The sequence below is a fragment of the Melopsittacus undulatus genome, chromosome 9 (assembly GCF_012275295.1).
Source record: "Melopsittacus undulatus isolate bMelUnd1 chromosome 9, bMelUnd1.mat.Z, whole genome shotgun sequence".
Classification (NCBI taxonomy): domain Eukaryota; kingdom Metazoa; phylum Chordata; class Aves; order Psittaciformes; family Psittaculidae; genus Melopsittacus; species Melopsittacus undulatus.
In genome coordinates, this window is record NC_047535.1 from 1241631 (window position 1) to 1260447 (window position 18817).

Consider the following 18817-nt stretch of genomic DNA (forward strand, 5'->3'; position numbering starts at 1 on the left):
GTGGCTTATTTGACTAAAACGGGCCACTGGGAAGGATTCACCTACCTCTTAACAAAGCTATTCTGGTAAATTCCCTGATATTTTTAGTAGCCTGATGATACGTTTTGCTCCATGAAACCTCCTCTTGGCCATGGTTGGGTGAAGCCAAGGGCGAGGTTGTGGCTTTAATGTAAATAACTCTGCCAGTTTTGGTGCACAACGGGTTTCTGCAGTGTTATTGCACTTAAACGTGTTCATTTCTCCTGTTTAATCCTATCCCTGTTCATCCAGGCCCAGAAGAAAGGACTCTTGATTTCCTTCGGTGCATGAGGTCTGGGTTAGTGTGTCTGCAAGACAAGGGCTGTCTGCTGTGACTTGCCACCAGTGCAGAGCTGTCTCCATGTTTCCCTCTCTGTGGATGAGCTGTGTATTAAAGGTGGGCAGCATAGCAAGTAGTGTGTTCTCTATACTTACATCAGTTTCTATGCTGTGCAAGAGGATCATGTATTTCTTAACTGGGTCTCTTGTGTGGTCACAGGACAGGGAGAAATGGCTTTGAACTGACAGAGAGATTGGGTACTGGGAGGAAGCTCTTCCCTATGAGGGTGCTGAGGCACAGGGTGCCCAGAGAAGCTGTGGCTGCCCCATCCCTGGCAGTGCTCATGGCCAGGTTGGACACAGGGGCTTGGAGCAGCTGCTCCAGTGGAAGGGGTTGGAACTGGTTGAGCTTTAAGGTCCTGTGTCACTAAACCAGCTTAGCCTAAGATGCAGTTTGGCTTTATCCTGAGAAACTCAGTTTTCTGGGAAATACACTGGGAAATGCAGTTTAAAGTTCTATAGATCTTAGAAGGCATCTGCAGGAACTGGAGCTGGCTTTTTCTGCCTGCTGAGCCTCTCCACATCCCAGAGATGTATCCATACATGGTATTTACTGCTTGTGAAGCAGAGTCCTGTTCCCTGTTCAGTTCTGCTGGAGCCCTAACCCACCTGAACGATGAGAGAGGAGGAAGAGGAGAGGCAGGTACCTGATGAACAACAGGGTTTTGACTCCTTGTGTTGGGAGAGGGGGAAACTGAGTCACTTCTGCTACTGCAAACAAACAGGAGGCTTGCCCAATGTGGATCATTTCATAGTTACCCCATGTTTTGTAGCATGTAAGTACAGTCTCCTGCTGAGAACCAAGGGCTTGTTTGCCTGAGTGCTCTGTGCATACGTAAGCTCTGGCTGGAGGTACTTGGCAACTCGCAGCGATGCTTAGCAACTTACCAACTCCTGGAAGAAACCCAAGCCCCAGTGTTTTATAACAGTTCAGCAGGAAAACCCAGGTAGGAATAGTGTCAGGGATGAATAATGGGGGAGAGCAGCTCCTGCAGATGCCAGGTTTTGTGTCACTTTGCTCTTTCTGCTCTCAGTTTGCCTTTTAACTGCGCAGTGATTTAAGGAGCCCTGGTCATGCTGCAGTGTGGGGCTGGCACAAGCTGGTTCCTGGGATGCTTTGTTTTGTTTTGCTGTCCTGAACCTGTTCTGAATACCTCAAGTGTCCTGCTGGGGCTTTACCTGTCCGTGTGTGCAAGCTGAGACCAAGATGCTCTCAGTCCCAACTGTTAATGTGCCAAGCTGAACGTATGGGCACTGCAAATCTATATCGTCTTACTAGCATAATGGCCTGGGTGTTTGTATTTTGCCACCTCAGGGACAGCTTCTCCTTGGTTGATATGGTGATGCTTTCTTGTAGCTGAGCTGTTTGTGGTGCTTAGAGCAAGAGCTGGGATACTGCTGAAGGTCAGGAGCTCTTCCTAAGCCCAAATCATTGTCAGCATTATCCAGTTATGCAGGAGGAGATGGCTGCTGGCTCTGGTAAGCCAAGGCTGGGCTCTGCAGCAGATCCCCACCACTAGTTTAAATGGTATAGCCTTAAAGCTCAGGAATTTGTGATGGGAAAAGCTGTTCCTTCATCCTTTTGCCCAAGGGGTGCCAGCTGGTTGTAACAACTAACCATCCATACCTGAAGTGTATTCCTTAGTGACAGAGGAGGATCTCACCCTGCCCTGCGATGCTTTGGTGGATGTTAAACCACTGCCCTGCTCCTCTGCAGAACAATCCCTGCTTCAACCAAGAATCTCTGCCAGTTCTCTTTAAAGGTACCTGATGTTTCAGTAAGAGTGAATCACCCCGTGCTGAAGTGCAGGCATCTCTCATGGTTACAGACTTCACCCCAGGAACGAGGTGATTGAGGATTTCCAGTCCACATTAAGGGAAGAAATGCCCAGCAGGGTACTTAAAAATGAGACCTGGTTAGTGATCAGCTGCATGGAGCTCATCCTGATGCTCATCTTCCTGGAGGTCACATCACCTTAGTTACTGAAGGCAATGTGCTGATACACCTGAGACAAGGCCCGTGATGCTTTCCCCATGCATCCCTCTGGAGAGGCCAGGGCAAGCAGCACTGCTCTCCCTCCATGTCCCAGCTCGATGCTCTCTCCTGCTCATGCAAATAATTCCTCCCACCTCCATCTCCAAAGCTCTCCTCCTCCCTGTGCGATGACAGCGCTTCCTGCAAGGGAAGCAATGGCCCTGCACAGCCCACAGCTTCACTCACAGCCCTCATCCTCCTCACAGGCAGCAGCAGAGCCCTGATTCACTGCACAAGTCACAGAGGGAGGATTGAGATACCTCTGAGCACTGACAGGAAAGCTGGAGAGGGGCTTGGGACAAGGGATGTAGGGACAGGCCAAGGGGAATGGCTTGAACCTGCCCGAGAGGAGACTGAGCTGAGCTCTGAGGCAGAAGCTGTTCCCTGTGAGGGTGCTGAGGTGCTGGCACAGGGTGCCCAGAGAAGCTGTGGCTGCCCCATCCCTGGCAGTGCTCAAGGCCAGGTTGGACACAGGGATTGGAGCAGCTGCTCCAGTGGAAGGGGTTGGAGCTGGAGGAGCTTTAAGGTCCCTTCCAACCCAAACCAATTTGGGATTCTGATTCTCACTTGGTTCCAGTAACGTCACCGTGTGACTTCTTTGCTGTCAGCTGCTTGTTGTCACTGCTGATTCTGCTCCTCCTGCCCAGCGCCACTAAAAACCCAATGAGGAACTCTTTTGGCAACACTTGAGCTCTCTCTTTGGAGGTTTTATTTCCCCGTTGCATTTGGCACTTGCCAAACGTGTGCGGAGAAAGGAGGTGGCAGCAGAGGCAGCACCAGGCGAGCGCTTCACCCTGCACATCCATCCCTGAGGAACACCAGTGCTCCCTGCTCCAGCACCACAGCTCTGCTCTAAGTGCTTAATACCAGTGTGGTTTCCCAGTGCTGTGCAGGGAACACCAAGTGCCTGTGACACCATTTCCCTGCTGAACCCTTATGGATGCTGCAGAACATCTGGAGCACCACATCTGTCTGGAGGTATGTCCAAGCACTGTCATTGGGCAGGTAGGGTGATGGGGCATGTGGCACGTACCCAGCGCTGGCCAAGACACAGATCCTTTTGGAGCTCCGTTTCTGCACCAAATTCCCCTTTTGGTGTTTAAAAGCCTCTGGGAGGGGATGGGAAAGTTGATTCTGGAGACCTGGGATCCCTGAGGATCTCCAGATGTTGGGAATTCAGGTCCAAAAGCAGCAGAATTCCCAAAGATGCACTAAATATGTGAAAATGCTTTGTCCTTTTCACATGGAGGGTCCCTGAGTGCGTGCCTGGAACTGAGTTCTGTGAGAGCAAAGCTCCCCTTGGTTTTAAGTGTGCCATAAAACGGAGGAACCACCATCATCCCCAGCAAATTGATGGGAAACTCCCATTTCCATTAAAACAAACCCCATAGTGGCTTCCCCTCTGCATCTGGCCCATTTTAGCCCTGATTTTGTATCTTCATCTGCAGGTTTGGGGCTGTTTTCATCCGCTCAAGACGTCGGAAAGCACAGAATTAACACCGATCCCGCAGCTCGGAAGCCGTGAACAAAGCAGAAGCCTGCAGGAAGCAGAAAGTAGGTCAGGTTGATAAGGATGAGCACAGAGGGACAGCAGGAACATGGAGGGGGAAGCAGAGCAGGGGATAAATCACCCCAGAGCTGCAAGGAGGAAGGGGCTGTTTGCTGTGGACAGCTGATATCTTGGAGCCTTTATCCTTATCCCTGAAGGTACCCACTGGGATGGGAAGTGAGGCAAGACAGGAAGGGTGAGATCTCAGCCTGGGTTTGGATGGGGACAGCTTGGGAAATGCTGCAGATAACTTGGATGTGTGTGGGTTACTGGGGCTGGGTAAAGCTCCTGGAGGAGCTGCTCCTGGAAGCATGGGGGGTCTGCAGGAGGAAGGGGAAGGGGGAGGCTTGAAAGGAACTTGAAGGTCTGCAGGAAGGATGGGAGGGGAAAGCAGGAGGTTACAGACCTCTTGGTCTTATTTAGACCCTGGGAGAGTACCCAGAAGGATCTAAAATGCATCAGAACCTCAGGTTCATCAGGAGCGAAGGGCAGGGACATGGGGCAGGGCAGGAGCAGGTCTCAGGGTTCCCACGTACCCCATAAGCTCCAGGATCAGGGGTGATGCAGCAGGTCCCTGCAGCGGTGCAGGATTGCCCCCAGCTGATGGGGCCCTCTGCTGTGCTCAAGCCATAAAGTTGCAGCAGTGCAGGGAGTTGAGGGCTAAAATCTGATGCATCTAGTGCCCCCAAAATGGGCTTTTCTGCTTTCAATCACATCCAGATGGTGCAGGAGGAAACGCTGGGAAAACCAGGAGCAAGTGGAACAATCCAAAAGGAGCAATGGGAACCCAGGCCAGGGTTTTCCCTGGGAACCACACCACTGATTCTGGATGAATCCCAAAGGTGTTGGCAGCCCCATGAGCACTGTTGTTCCCTGCTGTTTCCTGCATACCGAAGCCTACCCAGAGGCCAGAGGACAGCATCCTACATCTTCATCCCAGGACATCCCCTCATCCACAGCACCACCAGGTTTGTGCTGCTGTTTATGGGGCTGGAACTGGCTCATGAATCACCAGCTGTCATTGGGATCACTGTGCATGGATTCCAGGGGCTTTGGAGAAACCTTGGCTCTTCCTTTCCAGGAGGTAATGTAGTGCAGGATGTCCCAACACACCTCTGTGACTGAGGCCATAGGACATCAATAACCTCAACTGAGCTGCTGCTGCTCTGCACAGAGCAGCTGAGATGTGGTTCTGCAGTGGTTTCTCCTCCCAGTTATGAGATGGGATAAAACCAGGAAACTCCAGACCTGACACCAAATGGTAACACAGTCCTCAGTGCCTGAATACAAGGGGAAATAAAGCTTAAAGCTCTATTTCCACCTGAGCAGCCCTTGTGCTGCCTTCTTGCTTGCTCTGGCAGCAGAACCACCTCAGTTTGGGGTTAATCTATGCATAGGGGGGGTATAAGAAAGATGGGGACAGACTTCTTAAGTAGGGCCTGTAGGGACAGGCCAAGGGGAATGGCTTGAACATGCCAGAGGGGAAACTGAGCTGAGCTCTTAGGCAGAAGCTCTTCCCTGTGAGGGTTCAAGGCCAGGTTGGACACAGGGGCTTGGAGCATCCTGCTCCAGTGGAAGGGGTCCCTGCCCGTGGCAGCACCTCCTTCCCTGCACAATCAGTGCTTGTGCCTCACCCCTAACTCCTGTGCATCCCACAGCATCACCCTGAGCATCCAGTCAGCATCAATCCATGCTCTGGGGATTCCCAACCTATGGGAGTTGCTGCAGCACAAGCAGAATCCACCTCTATGTGCACCCAAAAGTGCCCTTTTAGGTCCCATCACCCTCTGTCAGGTGGGGGCCAGCCCTGGGCAAAGGAAGGAAGGAGCAGGCAAGGGTTTGGTATCTTGAAAACGTTTTATTTCATCACTATTCAGTGGTAGCATAAATAATAGGCAATGACAGCACATGTAAAGAGGGGGGAGCAGTGGGTGTGGGCACAGGGTGAGTTAATGGGGAGGAGAATCCATCGCACTGGTGGTGCTGGGCAGTTCAGCAGCTTGGTTTAGTGAATATATATATATCTATATATATATCTAGGTAAACCAGCAGTATTTGGTGTCATTCCTGTGCTCATCCACAAACACTGATTGTACAGGCGTGCTGAACCCACCCCGCACAGCTCCTCACCACTGCATCCATCCCTTGGGTACCATCACCCTCGGAATGAGCTGGGTGACGTCTGTCCCCCTCCCCATGACAGGCAGTGGACAGGAGGACGACGAGTCCCTATTTGCAGAGATACAGGGAGTAAAACCCCTCTGTGTTTGGGAATCCAGGCTCTCCGGGGGTTAAGGACACAGTGCATGTGTATGGATGCACACACACATGCACAGGCTGTGACACTCACCGGCTGTTCCTGCCCAAGTCTGACTGTGCCGGAGCTGTCCCACTGCCATGGGAAGGGTCCCCACATCCCACCCTGTGTAACCAAAGCCCTTCCCACCCCTATTCCAGTTCTGCAACCGCCTCACATCTTTGCATAGGAAACACACGAACAGCAACGAAGCTCTGCTCATCCCAACGGAGGGGATGCGGCTCCACTACTTACTCCAAGCTCATGGCCTGGGGGCTCTTGGGGACCCCCCCGGCCGCCTCTCATGCAGTAGCTCTCGGTTAAAGCAGTTTTAGTGCTAGACGGGACGAGGAGGACGTTATTTCCAGTTAGCTTTATTGGCTCTTGGCAGGTCCCTTGTTGTGGCTCCTGTGGTGTGTGAGTGGGTACAAGGGGGAGTAAAGAGCGAGTATAAACAGAGGCAGTTCGTGTAGAAAACAGCCCTGGGAGTTAATTGTTCTTGGGGTTGTTCCGCAGGTTCTTGAGGGTCAGGTGGAGCTGCCGGACCTGGATGTCCTTCTGGGAGAGCTCTTCCTTCAGCCGCCGGATCTCGTCCTGCTGCCGGAAGAACATCCGGAGGAGCTGGAAGGGAATGGATGGAGCTGGAGGGACTGGACCTGGAGCATCACCCTCCTCACAGCCCCCTTGGAGCTGCCCCACAAGTCAGCTCCTTCTGCAGTGCAACTGGATCTGCTGCTCACTCGGCTTCAGTACATCACCCTCCAGCATCAGGATACCCTCCACATGCAATGTGCCAACTGAGCTCCAGCAAAACAGATTCCTGCTGGGACTTGATGCATCCACAGCACCTCCATATGTCATTCCCAGAGGGTTTTGAGTAAAAAAGAACTCATCTGGGAGCTGAACGCTGCTCCTTTGGGTGCTCTGTGGTGAATGTGAAGCTGGAGGCTTCAAGGCACAAGGAAACCAGTGCTGTTTGGGACCTGCTGAGCGGTGGCTTTCCAGGGAACACATCCCCATCCCATCGGTGACCATCTGTGGCTGTCCCCATCCCCATCCCGCGCTGCCCTACCTCATTCTCCGTCCGTGGGGGCACGTTCTCCAGCAGGTCTATGCCATTAACAAGGACACTCCTCTTCGCCTTCACTGGTGCCTTAAAGACGATTCTGGATGTCTTCTTGTAGCCCTCCTTCAGCGATATCAGGATGGGATCTGTGCGAAGCAGAGGCAGGAGAAGGAGACTGGGGTTGCCATGGTCCTATCCCGCATCCCTCATCACCCCCCAGCTCAGCATCCATGGCTTTACCTCGGTTGACGCCGCTGAGCCATTCATCCGGAGTGAGGGCTGGCTCCGTCCCTGGGGTCATGGGGTAGATGTCCTCTTGGTACGTCTCTGACTGCAAACAGGGGGAAGGAAAAGCCACCTCCTGTGTGACTGCTCAGCTTGAAGTGCACATCCTCATGTGCTGCATGTGGTTGTGCTTAATCCTCCCCACCCAGGGCAGCGGGAGGTGATGAACTGGGTTTGTATCACTAATTTAAAGGTGGAATGCCAGCAAATCTGGGATGGCAAACACCAAACCCAGCTCCAGAGCTGGGACCAAACCCTGCTCCAGCTCCGGGATACTTGCCCCAAAACACCCCCCAAACCTCACATGAGACAAGCCCCTTGTTACCCATCCCAATGGGACAAGCTGATTTTGAACAAAGCAATGGCAGCAAGGCCAGGAGCAACACAGAGGAATTTCATAGGATCATGGAATGGTTTGGGTTAGAAGGGACCTTAAAGCTCACCCAGCTCCAGCCTCTGCCAAGGGCAGGGACCCTTCCACTGGAGCAGCTGCTCCAAGCCCCTGTGTCCAACCTGGCCTTGAGCACTGCCAGGGATGGGGATTTCCTAAAACCATTCCTATTGAGCCTTGAGTAACCCCCCTTTGGGAATCCCATCAGAACCACAGGGGGCTAAGACCCAGGCACCAGTGAAGCAGCACAATGGGATCATCCCCATCCCACCCCACTTGCTCCGGACCCCCCAAAGGACTCACCCTCCTCGGCACGATCATGGAGATGGGCTCGATCAGCCCCTTGAGCGTGACGAGCTTGTAGAACCGGAACACCTCACAGGCTGACACATCCAGCCCGTACTTGGGCATCACCCCTGCAAGGAGGCACAGGCATAACCAGGGGTGCTACACCCATCCGGGACCCATCCGCCTCCCCAGCACCGAGCACCCCAAACACCCGTCTTCACCAGGTCTTCAATGCATCAATCCTGCTGTCATCACACTGAGGACATGGGGCACAGACCTTGGTCACCCCAGGGACATTGGGAAAGGGATGAGCAGCTTTTATCCAGGACAAAGCACCTTTCATCAGCCGCCTTTTGCACATTCAGGACCAGCAGCTCCATCCTTACCCAGTCCTTTCTGTGGGGCCGGGGAGCGGAATTCCATGAGATAACTCAGGTAGGGCTTTTCCGAGCCGATCTCGTAATAGCGAATGTTCCCATCACCCTGGAGCAGGAGGGATAGTTTGGAATGCATGAGATTGAATAAAGCCCAGGATAGCAATGATAGAGAACACAAGCTGGGGATGCTGCAGCCCTACATCACCCAGAGGGATGCATCACCACCCATTCAACGGCGCTGGGCACCTCTTTGTACTTGGGTTTGGTGGCCAAAGAGCTGCATAACGCTTTGCTGGGGGCTCAGCATAGCCCTGCTCCATGCAGGATTCTTCTCCCACTATGCTGTAGAGAAGCCCTTTTGTCTCCAAAGGAGATGCCGCAGCAATGGGATGGGATGGAATGGGATGGGATGCGCAGCCCATACCTTGCCAGCCAAGTACAGCATGTGGGTGTCAGCATCGTAGAATGGGAAGAGGAGCCCCGAGAGCCCATCAATCTCCTCCTCTATCAAGGGCATGGTCAGGTCTTCCTGCAGCAGAGGAAAAAGCCCTTTATTGAGCAGCCAGGACCTGGGGCTGGGGCTGGGGGGGGGGGTCCTGGCACCCACCTGGTCCCAGAGTGCGATCTGTCGTGTGTTCCAGCGCGACACCCCCGTGGTGAGCAGCCGCTTGGTGCTGCCCAGGAACACCACCCGGTTCACACGGTGGTTCTTGCAGCTCGCCTCCTGCAGCGGGGTCGGGGATGGACCAAGGCATGGGTTGGGGGGGGGGGGGACATTAAAGCTGCTCCAGCTCCAACCCCTTCCACTGGAGCAGCTGCTCCAAGCCCCTGTGTCCAACCTGGCCTTGAGCACTGCCAGGGATGGGGCAGCCACAGCTTCTCTGGGCACCCTGTGCCAGTGCCTCAGCACCCTCACAGGGAACAGCTTCTGCCTCAGAGCTCAGCTCAGTCTCCCCTCAGCCAGGTTCAAGCCATTCCCCTTGTCCTGTCCCTATATCCCTTATATCCCAAGCTCCTCTCCAGCTTTCCTGCAACCCCTTCAGGCACTTTCTGTGCCACCATTCCCTAATTCCCACTACTTTGCACCAACCCTAAATCAATAAAACCTCCCATCTCCCGTGCTTGGGATGAGACCAGCCCCTCCCCACAGCAGAGTTACCTGCAGACCCTGACCCATGACTACATGGTTTTAACCCATTTCAGTGTGATTCCTCCCCAGGATCCCGTCTCCATCCCCATCCATCACCCACCTGCAGGACCCTGCCGGAGCGCGGCTCCACCACCCGCAGCTTCTTGTCCTTGCAGGTGGTGGCCAGGAGGCTGCCGTCCGTGTTGAAGGACATGCAGAGGATGACATCCTTGTGGCAGTCGATCATCTTCACCGGCTCCCCCACGTCCAGGTTCCAGATGAGGACCTGTGTGAAGCAGGGATGTTATGGGATGTTATCCTTGTGTGTCTGCTCCTGGAGACCACCTGGACCCTCTTGTATCCTCCACGTCTGCTTTGGGCATCCTGATACCTCCTCTTGTGGCTGGAATGGCTCCAGCATCACCCTCAGAGCCCCTTCCCCTCCATCCAGGGCTGCCCTGAAGATGCTGCTTGTGCTGTGCCCCCCATGAGTTTGGCAATGGCACTGAGCTGTGTGGTGCTGGACATGCCAGAGGGAAGGGATGGGATCCAGAGACCTGAGAGCAGCTCCAGTGCCTAAAGGGCTACAGGAAACCTGGAGAGGGGCTTGGGATAAGGGCCTGTAGGGACAGGCCAAGGGGGTCCTTGCTCTTATGATGGGGTACAAGGCTGCAGACACTGGCTCATTTTATTCCAATGAGCAGGATCCTGCTGCCTCCCATGCAGCAGGAATGGGGCTGACCAGGACTCACCTTGTAGTCATAGCCAGCACTGAAGAGGATGTTGTTGGTGGTCGGGTGCCACTCCACAAGGCCAACGCGCCGGCTGTGCCCATACAGCTCCAGCACAGCCTCTGTCATGTTCCTCTTCAGGCCACCCTCGGGGATCTCCCAGATCCGCACCTATAGGGTAGGATGGGATGGGATGGGATGGGTCAGGCACTGGGATGGGTCTGGGAGCACCAGGATGACCCTGATACCCACCCAGAGGAGCTCTAAGCTGCTGCATCCCTGCAGTGCCCCAATAGCAGCAGCCTCATCCTGCACCCTAATGGGTGTCCTGAGGTTGGTCTGGTCCCCCTGTGGTCTGGTCTGCCACAGGGGGAGAGCATAGGGAGGGTGATAATTGTTCCACATGGACAAATAATGAATTAACAGCCTGGTATCCTATGGGAGAGCATCAGGAGAGGACCAATGCTGTTATCCAACCCAGTCTGAATGGATACAGATCTGACAGTGATGGGATCATAACAGGAAGGGTTTCAAGCAGAGCAATAACCAGGCTGGCCCATGGGAGCAATCCCCTCCTGTGAGGCAGCATCTAACCACAGCCATCAATACAGAGCCATAAAGTCCTCATCACCCCCTTGGAGAGGATGAATCCATAGTGATGCCCCAGGGATGAGCCTGGGGTTGTCCTCTCCATGCAGGGCAGTATGGAGGGAAGCAGGAGCCTGGAGCAGGATGGGTCGGCAGCATCACTGTGCTCCCCCAGACTGGGACCAACAGTGACAAAGAGCATCCGAATGCTCTATTTCCTACTCCATGGGGACCTGAGCATCCTCCCTTTGATGGCCTGAACCTCCTTACACCTCCTGGAAGGGAGAAGGGAAAGCCCCAAGGTGCAGAACCTGCCCATAAGCAGGGCATGGGGTCGCACCAGGAGCCCTTAGCCCCATTGAGGGGACCCCCCTCATTGGACAGGGGGCAAATAACTTGATTTCCCAGGTTTAATGATCCTCACGAAGCCTTCCCAGTATTCTCCCTCCCTCCCATCACTTCCTATTCCCCAGCGACCGAATCTAAAGGTTATGACTCAAGCTGGGAGACAGCTCACCATGATTCATGGCCATGATCTGAATCTCTTTTCCCCACTCAATATCCTCCTTGACAAGCTTTCAGCTAATAATAAATGCCAATACACTGAGCTGCAGGAGAGGATGAGACATCAAGGGGTAATACAGCGAAACACTAAGGATCAGGAGAGGCAGATTTGTAACTGGTTAAGAACTGGATCACCCCAAGCCCTGTCTTCTGCCATGCAGAATGGGCAATGGTGTCTGATCTCTGTTGTACAAAGGCTTTCTTTCCTTTGTGATGCAGCCTTTGGGATGGATTTGGGTCCAGAAAACAAAGAGGATGCAAATCACTAACAGCTATATAAAGATGATCTGATTCATCATCCCCCAGCCTTCTGCTCCCATCACTTGATGGATCAGACCATGAGAGCTGTCACAGCCCCTGTGGTCCATGAGAGCAAGAAGGATCAATACCAGTATTGCTCTTGGGCTTGGGGAAAATGAAAAGCCCTCATTGTGCACAGCTCTAGGGCTTATTTGCATGGGGGACATAGAAAGAGCAGTGTTGGGATGAGAAGTGATGCTGGGGACAAGCAGAGGAGCTGCCCTGCACCATGACTGTGCCTATGCCTCTGCAGTGATCTCTTATCCCCTGTCTGCTCCAGAGGTGGTTGGTCCATCCCCTACCCACAGTGTAGATTAAAGGCAGGAGGTGCATGGGGTATGGAGCTCACCGAGGTGTCTTCGGAGCATGATGCGATGATGTTCTCAATGAAAGGATTCCACTTGATGTCCAGCACGTTGCCCTGGTGGCCACAGACTTTGGGGTAGTTGGGTTCGATCCGGCCTGTCTGTAAAAAGAGGAAAAATAGGTGATAAATGTCGTCTTTTTAAGGCTGGAGCAAGGTCCCCAGCACATCCCAGGGATCCATCTGAAACCATGGGCAATGGGCTGGAAGGGACTCGAGAGGCTCCAAACCAACCCTCAGGTCTCCAGATGGATCAACCATTGGGCCATGCTTGAAGCATTTGGTACTTCCATCCCAAACTTTGGAAGCAATGTGGAGCGAGGTGTGTGTGTGTACTCTGCAGGACAAATCCTATGGACTTTGGGATCAACAACCCTCTTGTTTAATGATGCCGATCCCTCAACCACAACCCCACTTGACAGGATCCTTCCATGTGGATGCAAATCCTTAGGGTTGATCCAGTCCTGACATCCCTGCAGAGCTCCATAGCAGGGCACAGTGCTCAGCCTCCCATCCCCGATGGGCTGCAGGGTCACCCCATCACCCTTCCTTCCCCTGTGCTGGCTCCGTGCCGCAGCCTGGAGGTGCTGGCACGCTTGGAACGTGCAGGATAAAGTAGGTCAGCCTGGCAGAGCCACTGAATATTTGATGGCCCTTCCAGCACTGACCTCCTGCTGCATTGAGCTCCCAGCTTAACACAGACACAGCCATGCTGCGGGTACCACACTGCACCTTCACCATCCACAGCCAAGGGCAGGAGGGCTCCAAGCAGCCGGATGAGGCCCAGGGGCTCCCCCTGCACTGATGCTGCTGGGGAGGTTGGTTTGGATCAGGCAGGGAGATGTGGCTGTTCATTGCTGCAGTGGAATCACAGAATGGGGTGGGTTGGAAGGGACCTTAAAGCTCATCCAGTTCCAGCCCCTGCAATGAGCAGGGACACCTTCATCCAGATCAGGTTGCCTGGCTTGAATGGCTCCAGGGGCATCCACCCAATGCATGGTTGGTGGCAGCTCCAGGGAACTCGGAGCAGTGCGGGATGCAGGGGAAAGCAGGGATGGAGATGCAGGAAACCATCACTCTTGGTGCTGAGGAGTACCAGGAAACACAGCCCTCCCCAGGCCTGTTCCATTGATTTAAAAGCACTTTCCATAAGCTTTATTATCAGAGCAAAAAGCCAGTTCTTGCTTAAATTGCTGCAACATCTCTAAGGCATCCCTTGGACACAACCCACATATATAAGGTAAGAACTAGGCTGGCCTTGAAACACCGGGGACTCAGTTATATGGGTCATTTGTGATCGAGTTAAAGGGATAAAAATAGGTGCCTGCTCTTGCTGCCTTCAGGACGTGGGCAAAGGGACACCTCCAGCTCCATCACTGGTGGGGTACCAGGGTCACTGTTCCCCTCTGCCCCTGGATGCATAGACCCATGGAGTGGTTATGTCACCATATAACACAGATCAAGTGCTCCTCATTGCTCCAGCAAAGGGAAGGCTTTGAGGGGCTGAAGTTCCTGGAAGACTGGCTTCTTCCAGCCCATGCCATGGAATACATTGGAGCTGCTGGAGCCCGGCATGTTCTCACTGGAGGGATGGAATCTGGGTCACTGAGCTTCTCCTAGGCAGGGATCAGGGATCCAGCGATTAGGATTCACTGTGGCTTAATGCACAGCTGCTGGCAAGGTCCTTCTAAGAGTGACTAAATGGGAAATTGCAGCATGAATCCCTTATTCCCATGGATTTTCCTTATTATTTCCTTTATTTATCTCCTTTTCCTCTTCCATTTGCCCTGGGCTTGGGCATAACCCCCCTGCTGTTGCACCATCCCTTGCTGCAGCATCTCCTGCATCCTCACTGCATTCAACTTACTATAACCAAAACCTTTTGATTTCTTGGTCAGAAACTATCCCTTGTAACCCAAGTGTGTTTTGTCCTCTCAAAGCCTAATGGATTTTGACAAACCCCAACAAACCTACTTGGCAAAGGGAATCACTCGCCTGGTTGCTTGGAATTAAAGTGATTGCGCGTTAACTGATGCTGTTAAAGGGTCTGTCCGCCTGGAATTCACCAGCTGCTCCATGGATTCCTGCTCCAGACAGCGAGTTAATAATGTCATCCTAATGCAAATAGGGAAATAAGGGGAGAGCTGGATAATCGGAGCCGTTTGGGGAAGCGATGTCTGCTGGGGTACTTAACGTAATGACTGATCAAGCTGTGCTTTGCATCCCATTAGTTCCCAGGAGGGATGCTGGAGGCAGAGCTTCAACGTTGCTGCATGGGAATGCTGGGGTTAGGTATTGAGGTGTTCTCAGTGAAAAGCATCATTTTCCTGAGTCTTCCTTTCCATCCCTTTTGGAAAACTCAGTTTAGTGGAAAACTGACTTTTTGGGGGATGAAATCTGCTTTTTAGGCTCTGCATTGGGAAGGCTTCATTTGTATTTCAATGATGGTCTTGTCTTCAATGACTTCCTTTGTGTTCCAGCCCATGCACTCTCAATGTTTGGTCAGGCCATGCTCCTCCTTGGATCTCTCTTTTCCAGTGTGTTGCTGGCTCCCAGCATGGAGATCTGTGTCCTGGGGATCCCTGAGATGCTGGGGGGCATCACCCCACTTTTGGTGTGACAGCATCTTCCCAATGGGCTGTCTCTGCCCCTGAGTAAAAGGAAGCATTGAAATCCATGGGTGATGTGTGCCTTAAGGTATTGCCCTTCCCATGGGATGCTCCAGGGTGGTATCCAGGCAAAGAAAAGCCTCCTGGAGGGGATGAGGAGCTGGGGGGACTCAAGGGACCATCCCTATGGCCATAGCATCATCCAGAGCCACCGGCTGCCGGAGGCTTGGGTCACCCTGGCAAAGCTGTCACAAAGTCACTTGGTTTTACCTCTAGAATCCCAAACTGATTTAAAATAGAGCCCATAAGAGCCAAATCTGGGGCTTTAACCAGGAAAATGCCCTGGTTCCATCACACCAACAGGCATCAGCCCCAAAGGGAAGGTGAACTGGTGTAACCTGCCCTAACTAGAAGGAGGCTCCTGAGTGAGGAATGAGCCTTGTGTTCAGTGCCCATCACAGACCGTTGATGGGGATGTGATCCTGTCTCCCATGCAAGGGAATGAATGAGTGTGGATAAGGGACCTGCTCTAGTGGAAGGTGTCCCTGCCTGTGGAACTGGATGAGCTTTAAGGTCCCTTCAGCCCAAACCATTCCAGAATTCCATGTATTCCCTAAACCTGGCTCTTCACCAGCTTCCCTGGAGATCCAAACCCATTTCCCAGCCCTTCTGTTTCCTACCCTCAAACCAGTTGTGCATGGAACACTTGATACAAACAGCAGCAGTGTCCATCCAGCATCGATGGATGAGGAACATCCCCAAGGAAGCAGCACCCATCAGCACCCTGGGGTCACCCTTCCCCATGCAGCAGCTTCCCCCCAATGCTCCCTAATCCCTTATTAGCTTGTAGAGGGATCAGGGAAGCGCTGCCTGAGCCGTAGGGGATTTAAAGGGTTTCCCAGGAAATCCTTGAGTACACACGAGTCTCCAGTGGCTGAGATTAAGAGTAAATACATTTACTGCTGTGTTTTTAAAGGCCTCTCCTATTTGAGAGCCAAAGGGGAGGAAGTTACACAGATTCCCCTGACCTGGGGCAGATCCCTGGATGGTTTCGGTACATGGGAAGGTTGACACAGGTTAACTCCTTCTCTTTAGGAGCCAAGCCAAATGGAACCAACAGGGAAATGGGACAGACCCTTGGCAAGGACCCATAAAACCCATTGCCATGGAGTGGGGCTGCTTGAGCATCTCCACATCTGCAACACAGATGTGGAAGCTGAGTGGTGAGAGCCCAACTGCAAGGGAGGTGCTGCACCAAGAGGCAGTGCACAGAATTCCCCATGGGAATGCCCACGTGCAGATGGAAGGATGCTGCTGTTGGGGGGGTTTCTCTCCAACAGTTGAATAGAGATGTCCCACTGCTCTTCCTTTGCACCCCCCTTATGCCGGGATGCTCATCCAGCCTCCAGATGGGAGCCATTCATGGCCAGCCAAGACTGAGGAGATTGGTCAATCCCACATGTTCCCAGCGGGATCACCCCCTGGGAGGGATGGGGCACACAACTGACCTGCCTGGAAGCTGGTCCAGGGATTCTCAGTACTATAAATCCATTCAGAAACCCATCCCCAAAGAAATCCATGCATGGAATAAACAACATTGTCCATGGAAACATCAATTCCAGGCATGGGAAAGGTCTGAGAGTGCTTCTGGGTCCTGCAGGGAGTAACCTGTCTGTTGTGGACATGCTGCCAAGCTTCCTGACTGCTCCTGTGAATGGGAACAGTGAGTAAAGCATGAAGCCAAGAACCAGTTTCCTCATAAGCAAACTGGGAAGGCTCTGGCACCTCTGGGAGAAGCAGAGATTCCACCTCCAGGAGAACAACACCAGGATTGAGAGCAGCCTGGAGCACATGGGGGCTCCAGCAGGGAAGGAGATGGGAAGTGCTTTGTGCATCCTCCAGGATGCTAAACCAGGGCCTGTATCCCTTACAACCACTGCTGCCCATCCTCTCCCTCATCCTCCATGCCTTGAGCAAACAGCACCAGCCCCCGTGCCTCAGTTTCCCCAGGTGATGCTATCCCTGTCGCTGGTAAACTCATGCTCAGGGTTGCTTTGGGATAAACAGTCCCAGATTTACCGTGTTAATCACCATAAAATAATGACATCCACGTATAAGCCTCATGACCCTTTTTGTTATCCAGTTAAGCCATGGAAATCATAAAGCAGGGAAAGAAATCACTGCTGTTTCGTGCTGGTTTTGGGGACATAAGGTTCAAACCTCAGTTCCTCCTCTTGTGTGGACAGAAATGGGGTTAAATGAAGCAGATACGACCCACCTCACCCCATTGAGTGCTGGGGGTCACCATCAGATGAGCTTGCCCAGCACACAGAGCCCTCGAAGGTGATGCCTGCAGCCTTTGGCATTGATGAACCCCCCGAGCTCTTCACCAGCACCACAACAGCAGCATCCAGGCTCAAGCCTGCGGATGGCAGAGCCAAGGCCACATAATGCCCTTGTTCTGTTGGATCCCGGGCGCTGGGAATCGATCCCATCGGGAACAAACCGGCTGTATCCCGGCGAGGGCAGGCTTTAACCGGCAGAGGGGGCCGGCAATTGCCTGCGCTCCATGGGCCCGACCCAAGGCAATGCAGCGAATACAGCGGCATCAATGGGGACAGGGGCCCTATTTCCCCTCCCAAGCTTCTCCTGCTGTAAGGAGCCCGTTTTCAAGCCCCATTCGTCCTCTGATCCATCACCAGCATTGAAACCTCGCATTGATGCTTTCTGACTGAGCCAGGTGCTTAAACCCATTCGAATCCCAGCTCTGGGCTTCCCACAGCTGTTATCTCCTTGATGAACGCAAGGACATGGGATAATGGAGCAGCAATGCTGCTGTGTCAACTCTTTCTGTAAGCCCCAGGCCTCTTTATTTTCTGGCCAGCTCCAGGTTAAAGCAGACGCCTCCTGCAGACTAAATGGGGATAAGAGAGAAATTCATAGGGAAAAATAGGTAGCAGAGAGCACGGGAGCCTCCTGCGACCTCAGCTTAAAGATAGAAAAGCTCCAAGGACATGAGAATTGGTTCATTGCTTAAAGAAACAGAGAGAAACCTGCGTTGTCCCTGCAGAACCCCCGGTGCTCTGAAGCAATGAGAGCAGCGTGTGATGAGTGTGTATGTTCTCTGCCCAGCCTTGGCACAGAGGTGTCCCTATGGAGGGGACGTGCACAGGGCTCCCATGGGCGATGCTGTGAGCACACAGGCAGAGCAGATGCCACCAGGACCCTGAGCCAAGCTGGAGCCAGGGCAGGATGCCCAGAGCACACATCCTGCTCCTCCTGCTCGCCAGCTGCTGCCCTGGGGTTGTTCATTGAATCCCAGCCTGGTTTGGGTTGGAAGGGACCTTAAAGCTCCTCCAGCTCCAGCCCCTTCCACTGGAGCAGCTGCTCCAAGCCCCTGTGTCCAACCTGGCCTTGAGCACTGCCAGGGATGGGGCAGCCACAGCTTCTCTGGGCACCCTGTGCCAGCGCCTCAGCACCCTCACAGGGAACAGCTTCTGCCTCAGAGCTCAGCTCAGTCTCCCCTCTCTTGGGCAGGTTCAAGCCATTCCCCTTGGCCTGTCCCTACAGGCCCTTGTCCCAAGCCCCTCTCCAGGTTTCCTGCAGCCCCTTTAGGCACTGGAGCTGCTCTGGGGTCTCCCCTTCAGGAGCCTTCTCTTGTCCAGGCTGCCCCAGCCCAGCTCTCTCAGCCTGGCTCCTATGGGATCTGCTCCAGCCCTCGCAGCAGCTCCATGGCCTCCTCTGGGCTCTCTCCATCAGCTCCATGTCCCTCTGGTGCTGTTGAACACAGAACTGCAGGTTTGGGACCTTTGTGGGATCAGCCATGGGGCTCCCACCTCCATGGGCAGCCTTGGACCAGCCCCTCTGGCTGCAGCAATGGGCATCAGT

General features: G+C 53.5%; 1 protein-coding gene across 1 annotated transcript in view; it reads right to left on the reverse strand.

Annotated features, from left to right (window-relative positions):
- Positions 1 to 5779: 5779 nt before the first annotated feature.
- CORO2B (coronin 2B) overlaps positions 5780 to 18817 on the reverse strand; it is a 32731-nt gene continuing 19693 nt past the window's right edge. The window contains exons 3-12 of the mRNA XM_034066512.1: positions 12306 to 12422; positions 10526 to 10675; positions 9895 to 10059; positions 9252 to 9368; positions 9069 to 9173; positions 8654 to 8750; positions 8283 to 8395; positions 7544 to 7634; positions 7310 to 7449; positions 5780 to 6858 (exon numbers count right to left, since the gene is read on the reverse strand). Coding sequence (XP_033922403.1) covers positions 6727 to 6858; positions 7310 to 7449; positions 7544 to 7634; positions 8283 to 8395; positions 8654 to 8750; positions 9069 to 9173; positions 9252 to 9368; positions 9895 to 10059; positions 10526 to 10675; positions 12306 to 12422 — 1227 coding nt within the window. The 3' untranslated portion in view covers positions 5780 to 6726. The remainder of the gene's footprint in view (positions 6859 to 7309; positions 7450 to 7543; positions 7635 to 8282; positions 8396 to 8653; positions 8751 to 9068; positions 9174 to 9251; positions 9369 to 9894; positions 10060 to 10525; positions 10676 to 12305; positions 12423 to 18817) is intronic.